We start from the raw sequence: 21,001 nt of genomic DNA, 5'->3' as shown, positions 1-21,001 counted from the left end.
CGAGCTGTAGAGTGGCATGCTGCCTTGAAAGGAATAAGTGTGTAGTAGCTCTGGGGAGAAATCACCAAGAGCACAGCTCTCTGTAAATAGCTGTGGATAATTAAACAGAGGAATAGAAGCAGAAGAAAATGTGGACACAGTCATGGTAAAAATGCCAACAGAGCTGAGAATTCTCCGAGCTTTTTGAGAGGATCCTTTGAGACCCGTTGAACATTTCAGTGCTAGCGTCTTTCAGGCTTTGGGCTACAGTAGCAGAGAGGAACAGGTGAAGACAGGTTCCACCTTGAAGACGGCAGAATCTCTGTAAGCGCTCAGACTCAGTGAGGTGCAGTCTGAGCTCTCGTTGGTCATTTAAAGTATAAACTGTGACGAACTGAATAGAAAGGAATGCTTGCCCCTGGTGGTGAAGGGAAGGGTCAGTGGAGGAAATGCCGCTCTAGTGAATGGCACTAGGCTTGGAGGGATGGATGGAAAGTTAATAAGGCAGATCAGGTGGGAGAACGGTGGGTCTGAGAAGCTGATGGAAGGAGACTCAAAGTGGGTGTGGGTGAGATCACCCTCAAAGAATATTAAACGATCAATTGTATGAAATTATAAAGCCTCAATTAATTTTGTTTCTCTAAAACAGGGAAGGAGAGCAAGCTATCTTAAGTAGGGCCAAGAAAGTTCTGATTGCCCATAAATTAGTTTATTTGGTATAAAGTCAGCATCATGATCTTCAATTTAAAGGAGAGGAATGAAATTATGCACATTTGGGATGAAGGGAGAGGGCTAAAAGGGAATGTTAAATTGTGTGTTATACCTGGTTATAGTTGTAGTTAAGTGAATAATTCAGTAAAAGTTAGGGGTTATACGGAAACATAGAGGAAATGGATATTCCATATAAAAAGAAAAGGGTATTTATTCTGAAAAGAGGGTCATTTTGGGGGGATATTGATTTCTCAGAACGAGTTTAGAATGGAAATATACCAGTGAGGACTCCCTGGGAGATAAAAGAAGACAGTTGAAGGCTTTGCTTCTGGTAAATAAGGAAGATTGACTTAACAAATTGGACTGGACATCCAGCATAGAGAACACTACTTTTATAAATGTTCCATACTTTATAAATAAATGCTTCGTGGGGTTTCTGGGTGGCTCACTCGGTTAAGCATCTGCCTTTGGCTCAGGTCGTGATCTCAGGGTCCTGGGATTGAGCCCTGTGTTAGGCTTCCTGCTTAGTGGGGAGTCTGCTTCTCCCTCTCCCTTTGCCCCTCCCTCAACTCATGTGCCTGCTTGAGTGTGTACACTCTCTCTTTCAAATAAATAAATAAAATCTTTAAATACACACACACATACATACATACATACTTCTTTCACTCTTTTTCTACCTCCCCCACAAAATCTGAACTTGTAAGGCTGCTTAAATTGAATCATATCTTTGCACTGAGTTACATAACTGGAAATAAGAACTCAGATGAAAATATATAGGCCTATTGTTGAAGAAATCTTATACTTAGAAGACACTAAAACTTTTGAAGGGTTTAATAAAGAAAATACATGCATTTTCTGTTAAAAATATTAATACTCTAGTCCCATAAAAATATTAAAGTTGACTTCAGCCCTTGTTGAAACATTGGGAGAAGGCAATGTGTATTTTCTCTGGTTTAAGGGTATCTGGTTTGGCCTATTCTTTTATATAAGAAAACAGTGTTGTTGCTGCTGCCTCTGGCCATTAAGTTGAAAAAGCACATTGTATCTTTTGAGTTCAAAGATGTATTTTCTTCAGCTCTAAACTTCATAGGATTTTTATCTGAAACTCCTATTCATTGGGGTGTATTTAATGAGGGAGAAAGATGGGATCTATGAATACAACCTTTCTGGGGATGTTGTTTCATAGGGATTGTGCTTATCAGTCTCTCTTAGAATGGTAGCCCCAGCGCTCCTGGGTGGCTCAGTCAGTTAAGCATCTGCCATTGGCTTGGGTCATGATCCCAGGGTCCTAGGATCAAGTCCTCAGTGAGGAGCCTGCTTCTCCCTCTCCCTCTGCCACTCCCCCTGCTTGTGTGTTCTTATTCTATCAAATAAATAAAATCTCAAAAAAAAACAAATGGCAGCCTCTGTTAGTTATGCTCAGAGGGCAATAAAGGTATCATTTATATATTTAGATCAGTTATGCAAAAAAGCAGGTCTGCCATGGTGATTCTTTTGTCAGGATGCCAGTTGCTCCCCTACTGGTGGGACCAGGTAGTAACAGTTGAAGTTAGTGTCAAATTTCCTGAAATGTGGTTATCAACCTTCTCTGTGGGATGAGGGGGTATATATGATGCTGCCCCAGCGTTTGCTGGGGGGAGGAACAAAGGAGTGTGAATGGCACTGAGAGCACAGACAGTGGAACGGGGGGATTAGAGCAAAGTTCAAGTGTGTGACCATGGTGGGGACTTAGCTTTGGTGCTCCAGTGGTGGTCCACAGCATCCGCAGCAACTGGGAGCAGGTTAGAAATGAGGGATCTCAGGGATCTCAGGCTCCACCCCAGACTGATGATAGAATCTGCATTTTAACAGGACACCTAGGGAATTCACACGGACATTTTAATGTGAGAAGCACTGGTCTACAGAGCAGACAATCATGAGTTTGTAGCATGTAGGCTTCTGCAAGGCTATTTTTTTTTTAAAGATTTTATTTATTTATTTGAGAGAGAGATACAGTGAGAGAGAACATGAGTGAGGAGAAGGTCAGAGAGAGAAGCAGAGTCCCTGTGGAGTTGGGAGCCCGATGCGGGACTCGATCACGGGACTCTGGGATCATGACCTGAGCCGAAGGCAGTTGTCCAACCAACTGAGCCACCCAGGTGTCGCAAGGCTATTATTATATAATGATCCCCAATACTCAATGTAACTACCCCTTACATTCACTAAAAAGGATTTTATTATGAGCCATAATAATGGCTGTTTAAGATTTCACTCACTGAAAAGCATAAAGGTCCTCAGAACTAGGTGAGGAGGTTGAAGGGAGAGGCCATAGTCAAGATGGATGCAAAGCAACTGAGCAGGTCGAGTGCTGGGCTCCCGAGAACCCCAGAGAGCTGGTAGTGTTTTGATGTAATAAACACAGAATTAAAGGAGAGAAGGTGGCAATGGGAGCGATGCTGAGGGGTTGAGAAAGGGGATGGACACCTGGATAAGGAGTACTGGGAAGGAATATAACTCTACCTTATAATAATTTGAATTTTTCTGTTCAAAAATGTTTGCCATTGAACCCAAACATGTCAAACAGTATGGCAACTAGTGCTTGAGGTTAATACTTTATCTTTTTTTTATACTTTGTTTTTTGCAAAAATTCATATTTTAAAAAATTGGCTTTGTTTAGACCCAGCGGCCCTCTACTGAGTTGTTCACTCCCTCTGCTAAACAGTCCCATGCCGGTATTGGAAGAAGAGGTCTCTATGGGACTAGTTCCTCAGCATACCCTAAGTACGTTTTCCATGACCGGGAAGAAGTCATTAAAGCCAACATTTGTAATCCCTTGCAAATCATTAAAATAATACGTGAAAATGAACATCTTGGATTTCTTTACATGATCCCTGCAGTGCCAACATCTTCCATTGATTATGATACATATAATCTCAGGTGAGTTCTCTTTTATAAAACAATGTATTAAACAGTAACAGTTTCAATTAAGATTTCAAATGTAGCCCAAATTGGCTGGGCATTAATGATAAATGTCAAATATAAATTTGGTTATCATCAAATGACAAATGAATTTTGATCACAATACTATTACTTATTTTTTCCATTTAGCTTTCCTTTCCTTGTAGACATTATTTTACAGAGTAGTGCACTGTTGTGCTTCTTCTATGTTTATATTATATAGTGTCATCTACTGTTAACCAGTATTCCAAAGATAATTTTGATATTTTGTGATTACTGAGAAAAGAAGATGGCAGGATACAAAAAGTAGGTACATGATTTGCTTTATATGTTGTTTCAACTTCCCTTAGTAGAGATAAAGATTTTTTTAGAAATGGAAGGAGCTTGATAACTTAAGGTATTTATACAGATTAGTAACACACACTCACATATACTGTATTATTATTAAATACATTTGTAGTTGAAATAATTAGAAGAATCATACAAATATGAGTCTTTAAAAAGATTTTATTTATTTGAGAGAGAGAGATAGTAAGAGAGAGTATAAGGGGGATGAAGGTAGAAGCAGGCTCCCCACTGAGCAGGGAGGGACACAGGGCTGGATCCCAGGACCTGGGATCATGACTTGAGCCCAAAGCAGACATTTAACTGACTAAGCCACCCAGGTGCCCCGATGAATTACTTTAAAGATAATACTGGCTTTCCTCCATTGTTGTTTAGTTGGATTGATAACAGCTGTCAAGATAGTCTTTCCTGGGAAGGTGACAGTAGTTTAGCTTTACCACCAAATTCCCATTCTCTGCTACATGGGAAGATAAAGAATTCTTTTTTTTTTTTTTTTTAAGATTTTATTTATTTATTTGACAGGCAGAGATCACAAGTAGGCGGAGAGGCAGGCAGAGAGAGAGAGAGGAGGAAGCAGTCTCCCTGATGAGCAGAGAGCCCGATGCGGGGCTCCATCCCAGGACCCTGGGATCATGACCTGAGCCGAAGGCAGAGGCTTTAACCCACTGAGCCACCCAGGTGCCCCGGGAAGATAAAGAATTCTTAAGAATTCTCTTATTCTCCCTTATGCAGCACTGTAGTTTTGACTTAGGTAACACCGAGGACCTCTCTCCTTCTGGAAAAAAGAGGGAGAGAAGAATAACATTTTAGTAAAATTTTTAAAAGGTAGATTTACTATAAATCTCAAAGAGCTTAATTAGAGTGAGATAATTTGAAGAAAGAACAGAGACGATTGTAAGAATCCAGTCATTCGGCAAAAATGCACCGATTACCCACTCTGTAGCATTAACTGTTCTAGGTACTAGAGATACGTTATTGAACCATCCAGATCAAAATCGCTGCCCTCATGAAGCTTACATTTTAGTGGAAGGAGACAATAATAAACACAGTATCTGAGTAAATTACAGAGAACGCTAGATGGTGATAAGTATTAGAGAAAAAAAGAGAGTAGGGTGAAGGAGATTGGGAGTTCTAGGGAAGAAGTTGTGAATTAACTGAGATATCAGAGTGGGCCTCATTGACAAGTTGCCATTTGAGTAAGGAATGGAAGGAGAAGGAGTGAATGATGTGCTGGTGGGGGGAAATGAACATTCCAGACAGCAGGAAAGTGAATACAAATATCCTAAGGCAGGAGCATACCTGGTATAGACAGGAAGAAAAGAGAAGGCTCATGTGACCATAGTAGAGTGAATGAAACTAGGGTGCAGATCATGAAGGGGCTTTCCAGCCATAGTATGAACATTAGCTTTTACTCTGAGAAAAGTGGAGAACCATAGCCAGACTTCAAGCAGAGAAGTGTTATGATCTGAGTTACATTTTTGAAAAGGACTGCTCTAATTGCTGTGTAGAGATTAGAGTTTTGAGAAGCAAGGGCTGAAACAGGTAGACCAATTTGATGGCTATCCAGGTGAGAGATGAACCAGGTGGAAGTGATGAAAAGTGGAGAAAAGTCACACACACACACACACCACATCTTCTTTATCTTCTTTAATGGACACTCGGGATTGCTTTCAGATCTTGGCTATTGTAAGTAATGCTGCAGTTAACATAAGGGGACATATATCTTTTTGAATTAGTGTTTTTGTTTTCTTCAGATAGATATCTAGTAGTGAATTTCCTGGATCATATGGTAGCTCTATTTTTAGTTTTTTGAGGAAACTTCATGTTGTTTTCCTTAGTACTCATACCAGTTTACATTCCTACCAGCAGTGTAGGAGGGTTCCCTTTTCTCCACATCCTTGCCAACACCTATTATTTCTTGTCTTTTGATAAGAGCCAGTCTGACAGGTGTCATATGATACCTCATTGTGGTTTGGTTTGCGTTTCCCAGATGATTAGTGATGTTGACCATATTTTCATGTGCCTGTTGTCTTCTTTGGAAAAATAGCTATACAGATCCTCTGTCCATTTTCTAATTGGATCCTTTCACTTTTTGTTATTGAGTTGTATGAGTTCCTTATCTATTTTGGATATCAATCCTTTATCAGATATATGATTTGCAAATATCTCCTCCCTTTCAGTAGATTGCCTTTTCATTTTGATGATTTCCCTCACTGCGCAGAAGGTCTTCAATTTGATGTAGTCCCACTTGTTTATTTTAGCTTTTGTTGCCTGTGTTTTTGGTGTTAAATCCAAAAAATCATCACCAAGACCAGTCTCAAGGAGTTTACCACTTATGTTTTCTTCTAGGAGTTTTCTGGTTTCAGGTTTTGTGTTCAAGTCCTTAATCCATGTTGATTCAGTTTTGTGTATGATGTTAGATGGTGATCCAGTTTCATTCTTTTGCATGTAGCTGTCCAGTTTTCCCAGCACCATTTACTGAACACAACGTTCTTTCTGCACTGTATATTCTTGGCTCCTTTGTAATAAAATAATTGACCATATATACAGGTTTTATCTCTGGATTCCTTATTCTGTCCTCTTGATCTGTGTGTCTGCTTTTATGCCAATACTATACTGGTTTGATTAGTTTAGCTTTTGTAATATTGTTTGAAATTAGGGAGCATATCTCCAGTTTTGCTTTGTCTCAGATTGCTGGGGCTATCTGGATTCTGTTGTGGTTTCTTACAAATTTTAGGACTGTTTGTTCCAATTCTGTGAAAAATGCCTTTGGAATTTTAATAGGGATTGTACTGAATCTGTACAATGCTTTGAGTAGTATGAACATTTTATAATATTAATTATTCTAATTCATAGACCTATTTACATTTAGTTATGTCTTTCTCTGAGAATTTATTGCTAAAGCTAGAAAATTATGGGAACTATAAGATAAACACAGTGGTTAAAAGGAAAAAGATTGTAAACTAGGCAACATAATTAGAATGATCTCAAACTTGGATTTGTGAATCACAGTAGTGTTTCTATCCTTTGCCTAAACACCTCTTTGTATGGAAATGTTATCAAATGAATCAGTAGTTCCAAGGAAGTTGTATCAACACCTTACCAAAAGATATTCACTGTACCCAGAAAAGGATTTGAACTTTTTGAGGCATTTTGAAGAACAAAATATGAAACCAAATTTTGTTTTTAGATTAACATCTCATCAATAGACTTAAGCTAGGAATGGAAGAACACACAATTAATATCTAATGTCAGAAAAACTCACTATTGCATAATTGCAATTTTAATAGCCTATATGGACATTTTCTTGATTCTATTTGTTACCAGAATAGCAAAGGAAACCTATCAAAAATACTACTAGTAGCTGGGGTAACTGAGTGATGGACATTAAGGAAAGAAAGAAAAAGAAAAAAAGAAAAGAAAAGAAAAAAAAGAGGGAATTTTACTCTGTAAATTGTACCCCAATAAACCTGACAAAAAAAATACGACTACCAGATCAACATATCAGATAACAGAAATTAATTAACACACTCCAGGACATTTTATTGCAGAAAAGGAGTTTTATTGAATATTGATGAACCTATAGTAAGTAGTAACTGCTAGATAACAATACTATGTAGAATCACAAAAGTGAAATGTTTGGAAGAACTTTGTTGTTGGCGGGGGGACGCTGCTGGCAATGAAATAGTTAAGGCAAATGAGACATTATGGAAATGCTTCTTAAAAATATACATTACATCTAGAGTTTATTCTGACAATCTTACATTCAAGTAATAAATTATTTTATTTGCAAAGGAATGCCCATAGGTGAATGTTTCCTTGCAGTTGTGAATTTCAAATTAAATATCAAAATTGTGACTACAATAAAGTCCAAGACATAACAAAAAATATGAGCACAATACCATTTTTTGTTGTTTCAGATTTAAATGCATTGATGATCCAAAGGAAAACTTTTGTCACGAATTCGAAAGTATTTTGCAAACAATTTAACTGTGCAGGTTTAGTGTATAGCTCTTGGTTTCATAACTGGATTACTTCATTGACATTTGAGCACCTGAATGAACGTAATAAAAAATTAGGGATCTGCTTGGAAATGTGTCAACATGTACTGACAAAGATTAAGAATTCAAAACATCTTGGAATTCAGCTTTGGAAAAACAATACTTAAAATGCTTCTCTATTGATTTGTAGTGTACGATCTAGTGTACAATTTAGGGATTTAAGCCTAAAGAAAAGATCTCTGTGTTTCAGAGATTGCTTCACCGTTGTTTCTGAAATACTTGATATGGAATGTTTGAATTTTAAGTCAACTTGCATTTCACAAGAAGTTTCAACAATGCACTATCAAAAGGGAAAAGGGAAGGCTATTAGAATTAAAGAATGGTGGTACATTTGGTTCTCAATTTCAAGAGAACGAATTATCCAAATTCTAGTTAATATAAAAGGGAGTTTCCAACCATAAAAGACAAAGCAATAAATCATCTGCCATTTTTTTGTCTACTGTTTCTGTAAACAAAGTTTCTCAGTAGTGGTGCATGTCAAGAATTTGAACAGACCACTCATCATGTCTAGATTAGAAATTCAGGGGGCTACTTCAAAAGAGTTTAGTCCCAGGTGTGGTTGCTTATCAGCTATGCTTTATTTGGAAGTTTTATCAAATTCAGTATTGAATATTTCCCTGAATACCTTGTATGTTATTTTTCTTATTCTAATATAAAGAACTTATAATTAATGTCTTCACTGGTGTGTGTTATAGAATGTTACCTTTGTATGGGTATGTAAGGACATGTAGCTTTAGAAGTGTTGCTCTAGGGGACTGTAGAGCAATTTCCTCTGTACGAGAATCTGAGCTTAGTTAACTATAAAGCTCTGTTTCACTGGTATCCCAATCAGAGTAGAATGTTTGTTATTTTTAAGCAACATTGCTTCTGATAAAAATGGCCCCTGATTTATAAATTATATACACATTGGGAGAGACTAAATGAATTCTAGGGGCACCTAGGTGGTTCAGTTGGCTGTGTGTCCGACTTGGTTTCAGCTCAGGTCATGGTTTGTGACAGAGCCTCCCAGTCAGTGGGGAGTTGGCTTGAGATCCTCTCTGTCCTTCTTCCTTTGCCCTGCCCCCTGCTCTTGTGTGCACTCTCTCTCTAAAAATAAATACATCTTAGAAAAGTAAATAAATTCAAGGTGCCTGGATGGCTCCGTCAGTTAAACATCTGACTCTTGGTTTCAGCTCAGGTCATGATCTTGGGGTCCTGATACTGAGTCCTGCGTTTGGCTCTGTGCTTGGTGGGAGTCTGTTTGAGATTCTCTCTTCCTCTGCCTCTCCCGTGTTTGCTCGCTCTCTCTCTCTCTCTCTCTCTCTCTGTCTTTCTCTCAAATAACTCTTTTAGTAGGCATGTCTCTTGCAGGAATCCTGAAATCTATGTTTATAGAGTTACTGTAAGAGATACTGGCTCCTGTTGGTAATGAAGCTTTGAAGCCAGGCTTCCATACCCACCCAGTGTGGAGCTTGTGTCCTTGCATCTGAGTGGTCATCTAGGGAGAGGGTAGCTCCTGGGTGGCTGCTAGATTCCTGCAAGTAGCCCCGTGGAAAAAGAGAGTTCTGATGCTGCCCTGATGGTGAGAAGTAGTTCCTACCCTATGCCCTTCTAAGTAGAGCCATGCCAAATAGAGCCCATGGAAATTTTATTAACCTGAGCATTTAGCCGAAGCTAAGAAGACCCACTGGTGGGGCAATATTTAAGTATTTCTTTTTTGTACTCATGAAAGAGGAGCCACTGTTGGTGTCTGACGATTTCCTCCCTAGTAGATGTGGGCTTCTTTTCCATATCTGTAAAACCTCTCATCTTCCTGTTATTTTATTTATATATGCCCATATTTTGCTATTTTTTTATTTTGGTAATTGAAATAGAATCTTGATCACACTGATAAGGAACTGTGGGTGCTTCTATAAGGCCATAGTGGTAACCAGACTTTTGCAATTGATGGGTGGATACTGTACCACGATACTACATATACCAACCAACTCTTAGCAGATACCAAAATTTCCCAATTACTCATATGTATTAATTCATTTAATCCTCATGCCAACTCTAAAGGTAGGTAATATTAATGTATTCATTTTACAATTGATGAAACTGAGGCAGAGTTAAAGTAACTTGACCAAGTTGAGACAGCTAGTAAATTGTGGTACTAGGATTCAAACCCATGTAGTCAGACTTTAGAACCCAGCCTCTCACACACTATGTCCAATGTACTCATCTTCATAATGACAACTGCCCCTGCTGTTTGAGTCACACATGCTATGCTAGGCTGTACTGTGCTTTCTGTACATCAGTGTTATTTCTTCCTCAAAAGAATCTCATTAGAAGGGTATTCTCTGTAGTTGAAAGGTAAGGAAATTGAGGTACAAATGTATGAAGGACTATGGTAAATACCATAGTATTTATATATTTATAGATATTGTTTTATGATTTATAAATAGAAATTCAAAATAATGTCTTCTACTCCCACCTTTCAACTCTATGATTCTGTCCTCTTTTTGCAATGTTGATTTTAAAGCCATTAGAATTTAGAGGACACGTCAGAATGTATGGCAGAGCCCTCCCCAAATCCCAGCATTTTTAGGGTCCATAGAAAGCCAAGAAAGAGGACACAATATTTCTTCTACCAGAGTGTTTCCCAATGTGTATTTCCAGGAGCATTTTATATAAGTGGTAATAATACATAGATGGTTTTAAAACATTATTGTTATCATATGAAATTAAGAAACATTAAATTAAATCACTGGTTCTCAACCTGGGAGATTTTGTCCCCCCACCCCACCCCCAGGAGACATTTGGTGATGTTTGCAGAAATTTTTGTTTGTCGTAACTGGAGATGATGGTGCTACTGGTAGCAGGTGGGAAGAGGCCAGGGAGGCTGCTAACCAGCTCACAGTGCACAGGACGGCCTCACACAGCAAAGAGTTATCTGACCCAAAATGTCAGTAGTGCTGGGGTTGAGTTAAATAATGCTAATTATGCATTTCTGTTCTGTGGAGCCACCACACTACTTCTTGAGGGACATATGCAGTGATTAGGACTCTGTGAAACATAATTATAGAAGGACCATATAATCAGCTACATTGGATCAAGCCATATTACTTTCTAAATGATCAAGTTGGTTCTCAGATGGTTCCTAAGCCTATTAGGTTGAAAGTATTTTTTTAAGGAAGCTTTAAAAATTTCAAACTAAAATTATCCTGTCCTTTCAGGAAGATTACCTGTTTAGTGGCCTAGAACAGAAAACACAGATGCCAGCTTGGTACTTTCTCCAATGGCAGCACTGTGGTTTCTGTGCGAAGTCATAATTACAAAAAACTTTATTGTGAGTTATATATGTGCTATGTAATAACAGATCATTTTGAAGCCACGTTATCAGGAACCTTGCCAGTTTGCCTAACACAACAACAGTTTTCTGGGCTAGTCCATGAAGAAATTTAAATTTGATGAGTCACAGGGTGCCTGGGTGGCTCAGTAGGTGAGGTGTTTGCCTTCAGCTTGGGTCGTGATCCTGGGGTCCTGGGATTGAGCCCTTAGTCGTGTTCCCTACTCAATGGGGAGCCTGCTTCTCCCTCTCCTTCTGCAACTTCCTGCCCTCTGTGTGTGTGTGTGTGTGTGTGTGTGTGCCAATAAATAAATAAATAAATCTGATGAGTCAAATTTTAGTCAGCACGTGGAAACATTAAAAGCCCCTCATATTTTCACTTGGGCTCATCGAAAATGCTCAGCTTCATATTGTCTCCTTACCCTTCTTTCAAACACACGTATACATGTCCTGGCACTATTCTGGAGCTATGGCAATTTAATAGGTAATAATTTGATTTCATGCAAAAATTTTTAGAACATAGAATAGTGGTTTTCAGCCTTGGTTATTAATGAGAATCACCCTGGCCCTGCTCCAAGACATTATTTAATTGATTTGTGGTGGAGCTTGAGCAACAGTATTTCTTTAAAACTCACCAGATTATTCCAGTATTCAACTCAGTATTGCACACCATGGACTTGGGGTTCTCAAGCAAGCCCTACAGGACTTGTTAAAACAGAGTGGCAAACCACTGGAGTTTCTGATTCTGTAGGTGGGGAAGGTAGCCTGGGAAATTGCAGTTCCCAGAGATGCTGATTCTGCTGTTCCAGGGACCCCATACTGAGAAGCACTGGTCCTAGAGCACTCTCTTTTTACAGAAATTTGGAAGTTTCTTCTTAGATATGCTTTTGTTTAATTTTCTAGGCAAAAAGGATTTCCTTATCAGATATTTCATCATTTCTGGTTAATCAAATCAGAAGCCAAGTAAACCATTTCTCTTCTCTAGTTTAGGTTAGATCTAAACCCCTGCTGATTCATGATATTGAACATCAGCAAATAAATTGAGGTTTATAATTATAGAACATAGGAAATTGGCTAATTTCTTTTCAGGCAGTTGCTTGCTTACCTTTACCCAATAAATATGCTGAAATTATAACAATAAAACTATGTAATTATGAAAATAATAAGAGAATTTAGATTTGCTTAGGCCCATATGAACTTATTCAATACATCTCACTACCTTAAAGTAGGTAATTACTTTTTTGCATATAGAAATCAGAAATTTGAAAGAGATAGGAAGAAAAAAGAAAGACATGTATGCATTCAAACATGGCCTAAGGGGGATATGATAAATTAGCCCGATGAAAAAGGGCAATTTGTGAGACAAAGAAGGAACTAATATAAAGCAAGAGGAGAATGACAAAACACCTGGCAGAATAATTTGGATTTGATGATATAAGGAGGTTCTTTAAAGTTCTGAGCAGGAGACAAACCATGTTTCTGCACCATTTGTCTTGGTAGACTGGTTTAAAGATGAACTGGAACATTTTCAGTCACAGATAGAACTCCCATTTTAAATAACAACTCCCATCGAGATCTTATTGTTTTGGAAAATCAAGGAATTCTAGGAGAAGAAACTAACATTTTTTAGAACCCTAGTAGGTACAGTTTGAGTTAAAACTGAAATGAGAACTAAGGACATTTTATGAACTACCACAGGATCGTGTAATTCCCTTATTCCATATGATTCTTTCAAATAAGACATAGCTGCTTTTGAAGCCTTGGAGTCCAAGTTTCATTTTAGATGGACAGATACAGGTTCTACAGTAAAATAAGTTGACCTGATTCTACATTGAACAGCAAGAATACACCCCTGATTTTTTTTTTCCTAGTAAAATACAGAAAGCCATCTGGTTTATCAGCAAAGTAGGAGTTTTATAGCACAGCACTTGAACAAATGAAGTTCTCTTTTTATTTTTTTATTTTTTAAAAATATTTGATTTGAGAGAGAGAGATCACAAGTAGGCAGAGAGGCAGGCAGAGTGAGAGAGGGAAGTGGGTTCCCCGCAGAACAGAGAGCCTTATGCGGGGCTCCATCCCAGGACCCTGAGATCTGACCTGAACCAAAGGTGGAGGCTTTAACCCACTGAGCCACCCAGGTGCTCTTTTTAAATCTTTAAGTAAATTTTTGTACTATTTCCTGAAAGAAAGGCTTTGATGAAAGAAAAATCCTAAGCAACTATCCAAGAAGCAGCTGAAGTTGAAGGCTGAATCCTGGATGCCAAGCAATGCTGAGTAGGCAGTTGTCTGCATAGGTGAAGTGCAGTGGATAAGCTTCCAGAATGGATGTGTGGTCGGAGGCCAAGTGTGTGTGTGGCGGGGGGAGAGCAGAGGCCCAAGCAGCGTATTTGCAGAGTAACCCCCTCAGTAACAAACTGGAAAGTCTAAGAAGAAGATTACAGAGAACTGTGCATAGGCCCTCTTAATTTTTGCAAAGCTTTCCTTGACCCTGCTTGCCCCTTATATCTGCCAGCAGAACTGGGCTTGAAGGAAGTCCCTGCCCATCTGTGAGAGAAGAATTTTATTAGAGTTATGAAAAACAAAATCGGTTTTTGGAAACTTTGGGAAGGAATGGATGGGAGGGATATGGCCCTTCAATACACACCATTGTAAAGGAAGTTTAAGACAAAGAGGAATACATACGATTTTAAGTTAAATGGGCAGCAGGATCAAGAAAAAGCATTCTATAGAGGGACGCTTTCTACAAGTTAAAGAGAAGTTCTGCACATTTTTCAATGCAGGTGAAAAAGTAGCCAAAAGCCAGGAGGGTTAGAAAAAAGTGGGGTGAGACCTATGTCTCTGGAGGAAACCATGAGATATACTCCCAGGCTGGGGTGGGAGCACACAAATGTGATGATTTTCTTTTTTTTCCCTTTTTAAAAATTTTTTATTTTTTAATTACTTTTACTTTTTAATTACTTTTCAGTGTACTAGAATTTAGTTTATGCACCACACCCAGTGCTCCATGCAATACGTGTCCTCCACAATACCCACCACTAGGCTGGCCCAACTTCCCACCCCCCGCCCCTTCAAAACCCTCAGATTGTTTTTCAGAGTCCATAGTCTCTCATGGTTCATCTCCCCTTCCAATTTCCCTCAACTCCCTTCTCCTCTCCATCTCCCCATGTCCTCCATGTTATTTCTTATGCTCCACAAATAAGTGAAACCATACGATACTTGACTCTCTCTGCTTGACTTATTTCATTCAGCATAATCTCTCCTGTCCCTGTTGTTAACAAAAGTTGGGTATTCATCCTTTCTGATGGAGGCATAATACTCCATAGTGTATATGGACCACATCTTCCTTATCCATTTGTCCGTTGAAGGGTATCTTGGTTCTTTCCACAGTTTGCCGACTGTGGCCATTGCTGCTATAAACATTGGGGTACAGATGGCCTTCTTTTCACTACATCTGTATCTCTGGGTTAAATACCCATAGTGCAACTGCAGGGTCATAGGGAAGCTCTATTTTTAATTTCTTAAGGAGTCTCCACACTGTTTTCCAAAGTGGCTGCACCAACTTGCATTCCCACCAACAGTGTAAGAGGGTTCCCCTTTCTCCACATCCTCTCCAACACACGTTTCCTGTCTTGTTAATTTTGGCCATCAAATGTGATGATTCTCAATTCAAGTGAAAAGAGAGCTCACCTTGTGACCACCTTGTTTTTGTTGATTGTTTTCAAATAAAGTTTGGTTGTTCACAAATGTTCCTGTGTATCAGAATCATCTGGGGTGCTTGTTTAACTAGAATCTCGAGTCTCATACTTAAAAAGATTCTGATTCTGTGTTGGACCCAGAAATCTAGATTCTTAATAAGCACCCCAGATGATTCTGATGCTGGTGATTCAGTATTTGAAAAAGACTAGCGTGTGTTCTTTTGTTCTATGCAGAGTAGAAATATGTAGTAGAGGAAGAGGTATAGGCGCTCAAGAGTAAGGATCTTAGATAGTAAACTGTAAATAAAAAAGATTTCTAAGTGGAACCGATCACCAATAAGTTAGAATTCAACATCATGGACAACACCTGCCACCTTCTAGAAGGGTCTTTATTAGCAGATAGACCAATGCAAAGCAAAATTTCTAGACATGATTTGTCTTTAAGTTGGTTTGATAACTGATATTAATGAAACATCTGAAGTTGACTATAGTTTCGGAGACAAGTTAAAATTTCACATTTTTTAGAGAATTACCCTAGGAATGTCCTAATTCTATCTTTAGCTACAGGCAAAGAAAAAAGGAAAAAAATTATTTTTGTTTACCTCACCTACAACACGTAATACCTGGCATTTTCCCAGACAGTTCTGATGTGATATGTTAATTGGAACACAAAGAGTCAGTGGAATTAGATTCATAAAAGCTGAGCAAGTTGATGTTTTTCTCTAACAGCACTTAAGTAACACCCCACGCCCTCCTTCTGTGCTCACATGAATAGGCCTTGGCTTGGGGTTTTGGTTTTTGCTTTTTTTCCATTCTGGTCCTGTATGCTCTAATTATAAAAATATTTTTTCTTATTCAGTATTATTAAACAAAAATAGATGTTAAAAACTAAAAGCGATTTATTCCAATGGTTTTTAATTTTTTGATTGACAGACCCAAAATATATGAGAATCTTGTCCCAGTTTCTGAAAAAGTTATCATGCATAAGTACATAAATTTGTATACATACAACAATTTCAGGGATTTTCCAGGTGACCCAAAGGCTATACTAAAGGGCCATGAACTCTAGGTTCAAAATGCAGAGCTAAGGATCAGGAGAGAACATAGACAAGGGAAACAGTTGATTTTCGCTGGAGTACAGCAAAAATATGTTAGTACATATAATTTTTTTTAAAGATTTTATTTATTTATTTGACAGAGAGAGAGGCAGTGAGAGGGGGAACACATGTAGGGAGAGTGGGAGAGGGATATGTAGGCTCCCCGCTGAACAGGGAGCCCTATGCAGGGCTCCATTGCAACCAAAACTCTGGGATCATGAACTGAGCGGAAGGCAGATGCTTAAGTACTGAGTCACCCAGGTGCCCCAGTGCATATAATTTTTGCATAGTTTTAACATAAAAACAATTTGGGGTTTTGTTTTTGCAGTCTATTAGCTTTTCCTAAAGTATCAGAGAACCTTTATGAATTTTATTTTCCTTCCTTTAAAAATATATTTTAGTAACTTGCTATATCACAATATGTTTCACATTTGTATTACTAATATTTAAGTTGCACCCAGTATTTTAATGTTACAGCTAAAATTACAAAAAAACCTTTGTGCCTGTAGGCAATACTTGTTTTAAAAAATTTTAAAGAATCAGCCCTTTCTATTCTTATTACTTCATTTCCTTCTCCTGTCTTTACTCCTGTCTTTATTTCTCTTGCTTTTCTTCCTTATTTGATCTGTTTCTGTTACGCAGGAGGTTGAGGAATGCCCTTAATGACAGTTGAAAGAGGAATATCTTGAAATAAACAATGTCTTGACGATAATTATTCTGTGACAAATTGGGCACTTTTTTTCTAAATCTGGGTCTTGATTCTAATCTTATCTAATTCATCTTTTCTTGCTTTGTTCTTTCTCATAGTTCTCTCAATACTGGGTAATGTAAAACCCCTATACCATTATTATTGAATAGTTTCTAAAGAGCTAATAATAATAATTTATTTTCAGATAGCCTTCATATAGGGCTATTACATTTAAAAAATCTGTAATTGACTTGTTTCTGTAAAAATTATGTAACGGAGATTGTAAAGGATCTTGCCAAAGTTATGAAATCTTTAAGGTCTAAAATAAGTCCAACTATTTTTTTTTTTTTTCAGAGAACAGTATTCATTATTTTTTTTACCACACCCAGTGCTCCATGCAATCCGTGCCCTCTATAATACCCACCACCTGGTACCCCAACCTCCCACCCCCCTGCCACTTCAAACACCTCAGATTGTTTTTCAGAGTCCATAGTCTCTCATGATTCACCTCCCCTTCCAATTTCCCTCCACTCCCTTCTCCTAACTCCCCATGTCCTCCATGCTATTTGTTATGCTCCACAAATAAGTGAAACCATATGGTAATTGACTCTCTGCTTGACTTATTTCACTCAGCATAATCTCTTCCAGTCCCATCCATGTTGCTACAAAAGTTGGGTATTCATCCTTTCTGATGGAGGCATAATACTCCATAGTGTATATGGACCACATCTTTCTTATCCATTTGTCCGTTGAATGGCATCTTGGTTCTTTCCATAGTTTGGCGACCGTGGCTATTGCTGCTATAAACATTGGGGTACAGATGGCCCTTCTCAACTATTTTTTTAAAAGCATTTTCCCCCTTCTTTTCCTGAATATTCAATCTAAAAATTTTAAAAGTTTTAAATAATATTTGTTTTTTCAGAAATGTTTTATCTCTTTAGAACACAAAAGTAATGCAATTGCTTAATTTTGTATTGAATACTTTTATTCACTTTTCTCTATTTTTATTCATAGAGTTGTAAGTTATGAGAACATCAATAAACTTGACTACTATACCATTAGCAAAAAAGCAGTAACGCATATTTATAATGAGGACATTGAATATATCGACATTGATCGATGGGAACAGGAGTATCTATATCACAGAGAACTCACTAAGATTCCCATATTTGCGCTTTTCCGGAAATGGAAGGCTTTTAACGTGTGGAAGAAGAATGTCCGTTCCAAGAAAATCAGTGGGTGTCGAAAATCTCTACAAAAAAATCTGTTCATCGTTAATAATGTACGTATTTATTAATCATACCTTTTTAAAAAAGATTTTATTTATTTGACAGAGAGCTAGCACAGATAGAGCAGTAGGCAGAGGAAGAGGAAGATGGAAGTTCTCCACTGAGCAGGGAGACAGACATGTGGCTTGATCCCAGGACTCCGGGATCATGACCTGAGCCGAAGGCAGCCACTTAACCAACTGAGCCACCCAGGTGCCCCTATTAATCATACTTTAAAAGAATTATGGAAAAATGAAGTGTGAATCTATTTCAGGTATTGGTATAGACTGTCCTTTCATCTTTTTAAGAGAATTCACAATTTTCTTTCTGTCTTGTCATTCTTTCATTCTGTCTTGTCATGGCAGTCTAACCTAGTTTTCACATTTTAACTAGTATTGCAGAATGCCAAAGCATAAGAGCGTTGCACAAGTCCCCTTCAGTCCTTCAGTTAGAAACAGCCTCAGGGGTTTGGATTTGTGGCCCCCTTTGCTGTTGATTAGGAAAAGAATGGGCTGACAACCCTTATTACCTCCTTTCATTTTTGAGTGACTCTGGACTCTATGGTCCAAAATAATCTGGGGGTTGTTTTCATGGGCCAGTACCTCCCAATGAATCCTATGCTTTCCTCTACCATGGACTCAGACAGAAGGGACAGTTTTAATATTTACTTGCAGGATGGCGTAATCATGGAAAAAGAACTGTTAAACTGTATGTGACTGTATTTTAAATCTCTACCCACCCACTGACTTTGAACTTGCATTGCAAGTTTTCTACTTGGCCCCTGGGAGCGAACTGGAATCACCATTACTGTCATGATCCTTCGCTGTCTATTTCTCTGACACTGAGTCACCACCCTCTGGAATCAGAAGCCTCAAGTTTGCTTCTTACTGCTCATTTCTTCCACTTTCATATGTTACTCCAAAAGATCATTATCAAGATGTCAGTCACATAATAAAAGAACATTAAAGGAATAAGACTAACGTAGATATTAGTGCAAAACAAATGTATGAGAGATACTATCTCAATCATCCATCTCATCAAGGATTCTGGATTGTAGAAAATATTCTAGTCCTCCTTGGTATCAAGTTCAACTTCTAGACCTCTAATTTCCTTAAGGATCCATCAATCATTTGAATCTATTTTACTACCTTTTCACTACCTTTTATCTTTCATCATGTCTTGGGTACTATACATGCCGTAAGTTTGTTACTAGGTATATAAAATAATATTTTGTATTTGTCTTGTATTTGTCTCTGAGAATACCTCTATTGGTCCTTAAGGCTTGTTCTCTTAGGTGCTGAGGTTGTCCCTCTCTCTGTCCACCATTTATACCAACAGTGCTTTGACCTTGATAATTTCTTCTCTTAAATGTAACCCTAGCAGACTAGAAATTTCTCATCCATTTAAACTTAGATTGACCTAAATAACAGACCCATTGTGTTGGTTTAAATATCTATTAGATGCTATAATTACCTACACACTTACTATTACTCTTATATTTACTATTAATTAGGAGGGCTGATTGGCCTAGACTAGGTGTAAGGGAAATAATGTGGATCCTTTAAATATTTCTTTTCATGATTTTTTTTTTTTAGTAACAAAACTTAATGACATCTGTGCCTATGTTTCCTTTTAACAACTTTATTGAAATATAATTATTGTATTGTATGATTCTCCCATTTAAAGTATACCATTCAGTGGTTTTATTATAGTCATAGAGTTGATTAACCATTACCACAATTTTAGAACACTTCCATCACTCCAAAAAGAAAGCCTGTTATTCAGTAGTGATCACTCTACATTTCTCCCTAACTCCTCCCAATCCCCTCCCCAGCTCTAGGCAGCCACTAATCTACTTTTTGTCTTTATTGGCTTATTCTGTACATCTCATATAAATGGAACCGTACAATATGTGGTTCTTTGTGGCTGGCTTTTTTCACTTAGGATAATGTGTTCAATGTTCATCTATGTTATGGCATAGCACTTCTTTTTATGACAAATAATATGCCATTGTAGGGACATACATATTTTATGTATCCACCCATCTATTTTTGATGGTTATTTGGATTACTTCCACTTTTTGGCTAATACTGCTATGAACATTTGTGTACAAGTTTTTGTCTGAGTGTATATTTTCATTTCTCCTGGGTATATGCCTAAGAGTACAATTACTGAGTCACCAGTAACTGTATGTTTAACCTTTTGAGGACCTGCAAAGCAATTTTTCAAAGCTACTGCACGATTTTAAATTCCCACCAGCAGCAAATGAGCGCTTTGGTTTGTCTCTGTTTTCACCATTACATCTTTCTCATTATAGTCATTCCTGCTGCTTGTGAAGTGGTATCTCACTGTGGCTTTGACTTCTCTTTCTGTAATGGCTAATGATGGTGAACCTCTTTTCATGTGCCTACTGACCATTTATATATCTTATCTGGAGAACTGTATATTCAGATACTTTACCCATTTCTTAATTGGGTTATTTTTATTTTACTGTTGAATTCTAAGAGTTATTTATATAGTCTGGATCTAAGTCCCTTATCAGTTATATGACTTGCAAACATTTTATCCCATTTTGTGGGTTGTCTTTTCACTTTCTTGATGGTATCATTTGAAGCACAAGAGTTCTTAATTTTGATGATCTGCATTTTAAGTTTTGAAATCGGGAGTGTACATCTTCTGGGCTTATTGAATTTCCACATGAATTTTAAGATAATCATGTCAATTTCTCAAAGAAGCAGGTTGGGATCTTGGTAAGGATTACTTTAAATCTACAGAATGATTTAGAGAGTATTGCTATCTTAACAATATTAACTTCTTGTCTATGAACATAAAATGCCTTCCCATTTATTCAGGTCTTCAATTCTTTCAACAATGTTTTATAATTTTCAGAGTATGTTTTACACTTTATTT

The 21,001-nt window shown here is 37.8% G+C and overlaps 1 protein-coding gene across 4 annotated transcripts in view; it reads left to right on the top strand.

The window, feature by feature from the left end:
* DNAH6 (dynein axonemal heavy chain 6) overlaps positions 1 to 21,001 on the top strand; it is a 220,051-nt gene that overhangs the window by 9,821 nt on the left and 189,229 nt on the right. For all 4 annotated transcript variants that reach the window (XM_082743451.1, XM_082743452.1, XM_082743450.1 and 1 more), the window contains exons 4-5: positions 3,347 to 3,606; positions 17,838 to 18,105. In XM_082743451.1, the coding sequence (XP_082599577.1) occupies positions 3,347 to 3,606; positions 17,838 to 18,105 (528 nt within the window). The remainder of the gene's footprint in view (positions 1 to 3,346; positions 3,607 to 17,837; positions 18,106 to 21,001) is intronic.

This window comes from Mustela nivalis (assembly GCF_964662115.1).
Source record: "Mustela nivalis genome assembly, chromosome: 8".
Lineage (NCBI taxonomy): Eukaryota > Metazoa > Chordata > Mammalia > Carnivora > Mustelidae > Mustela > Mustela nivalis.
The sequence above is the reverse complement of the archived record's forward strand: the minus strand, read 5'-3'. Positions and strand labels throughout refer to the sequence as shown.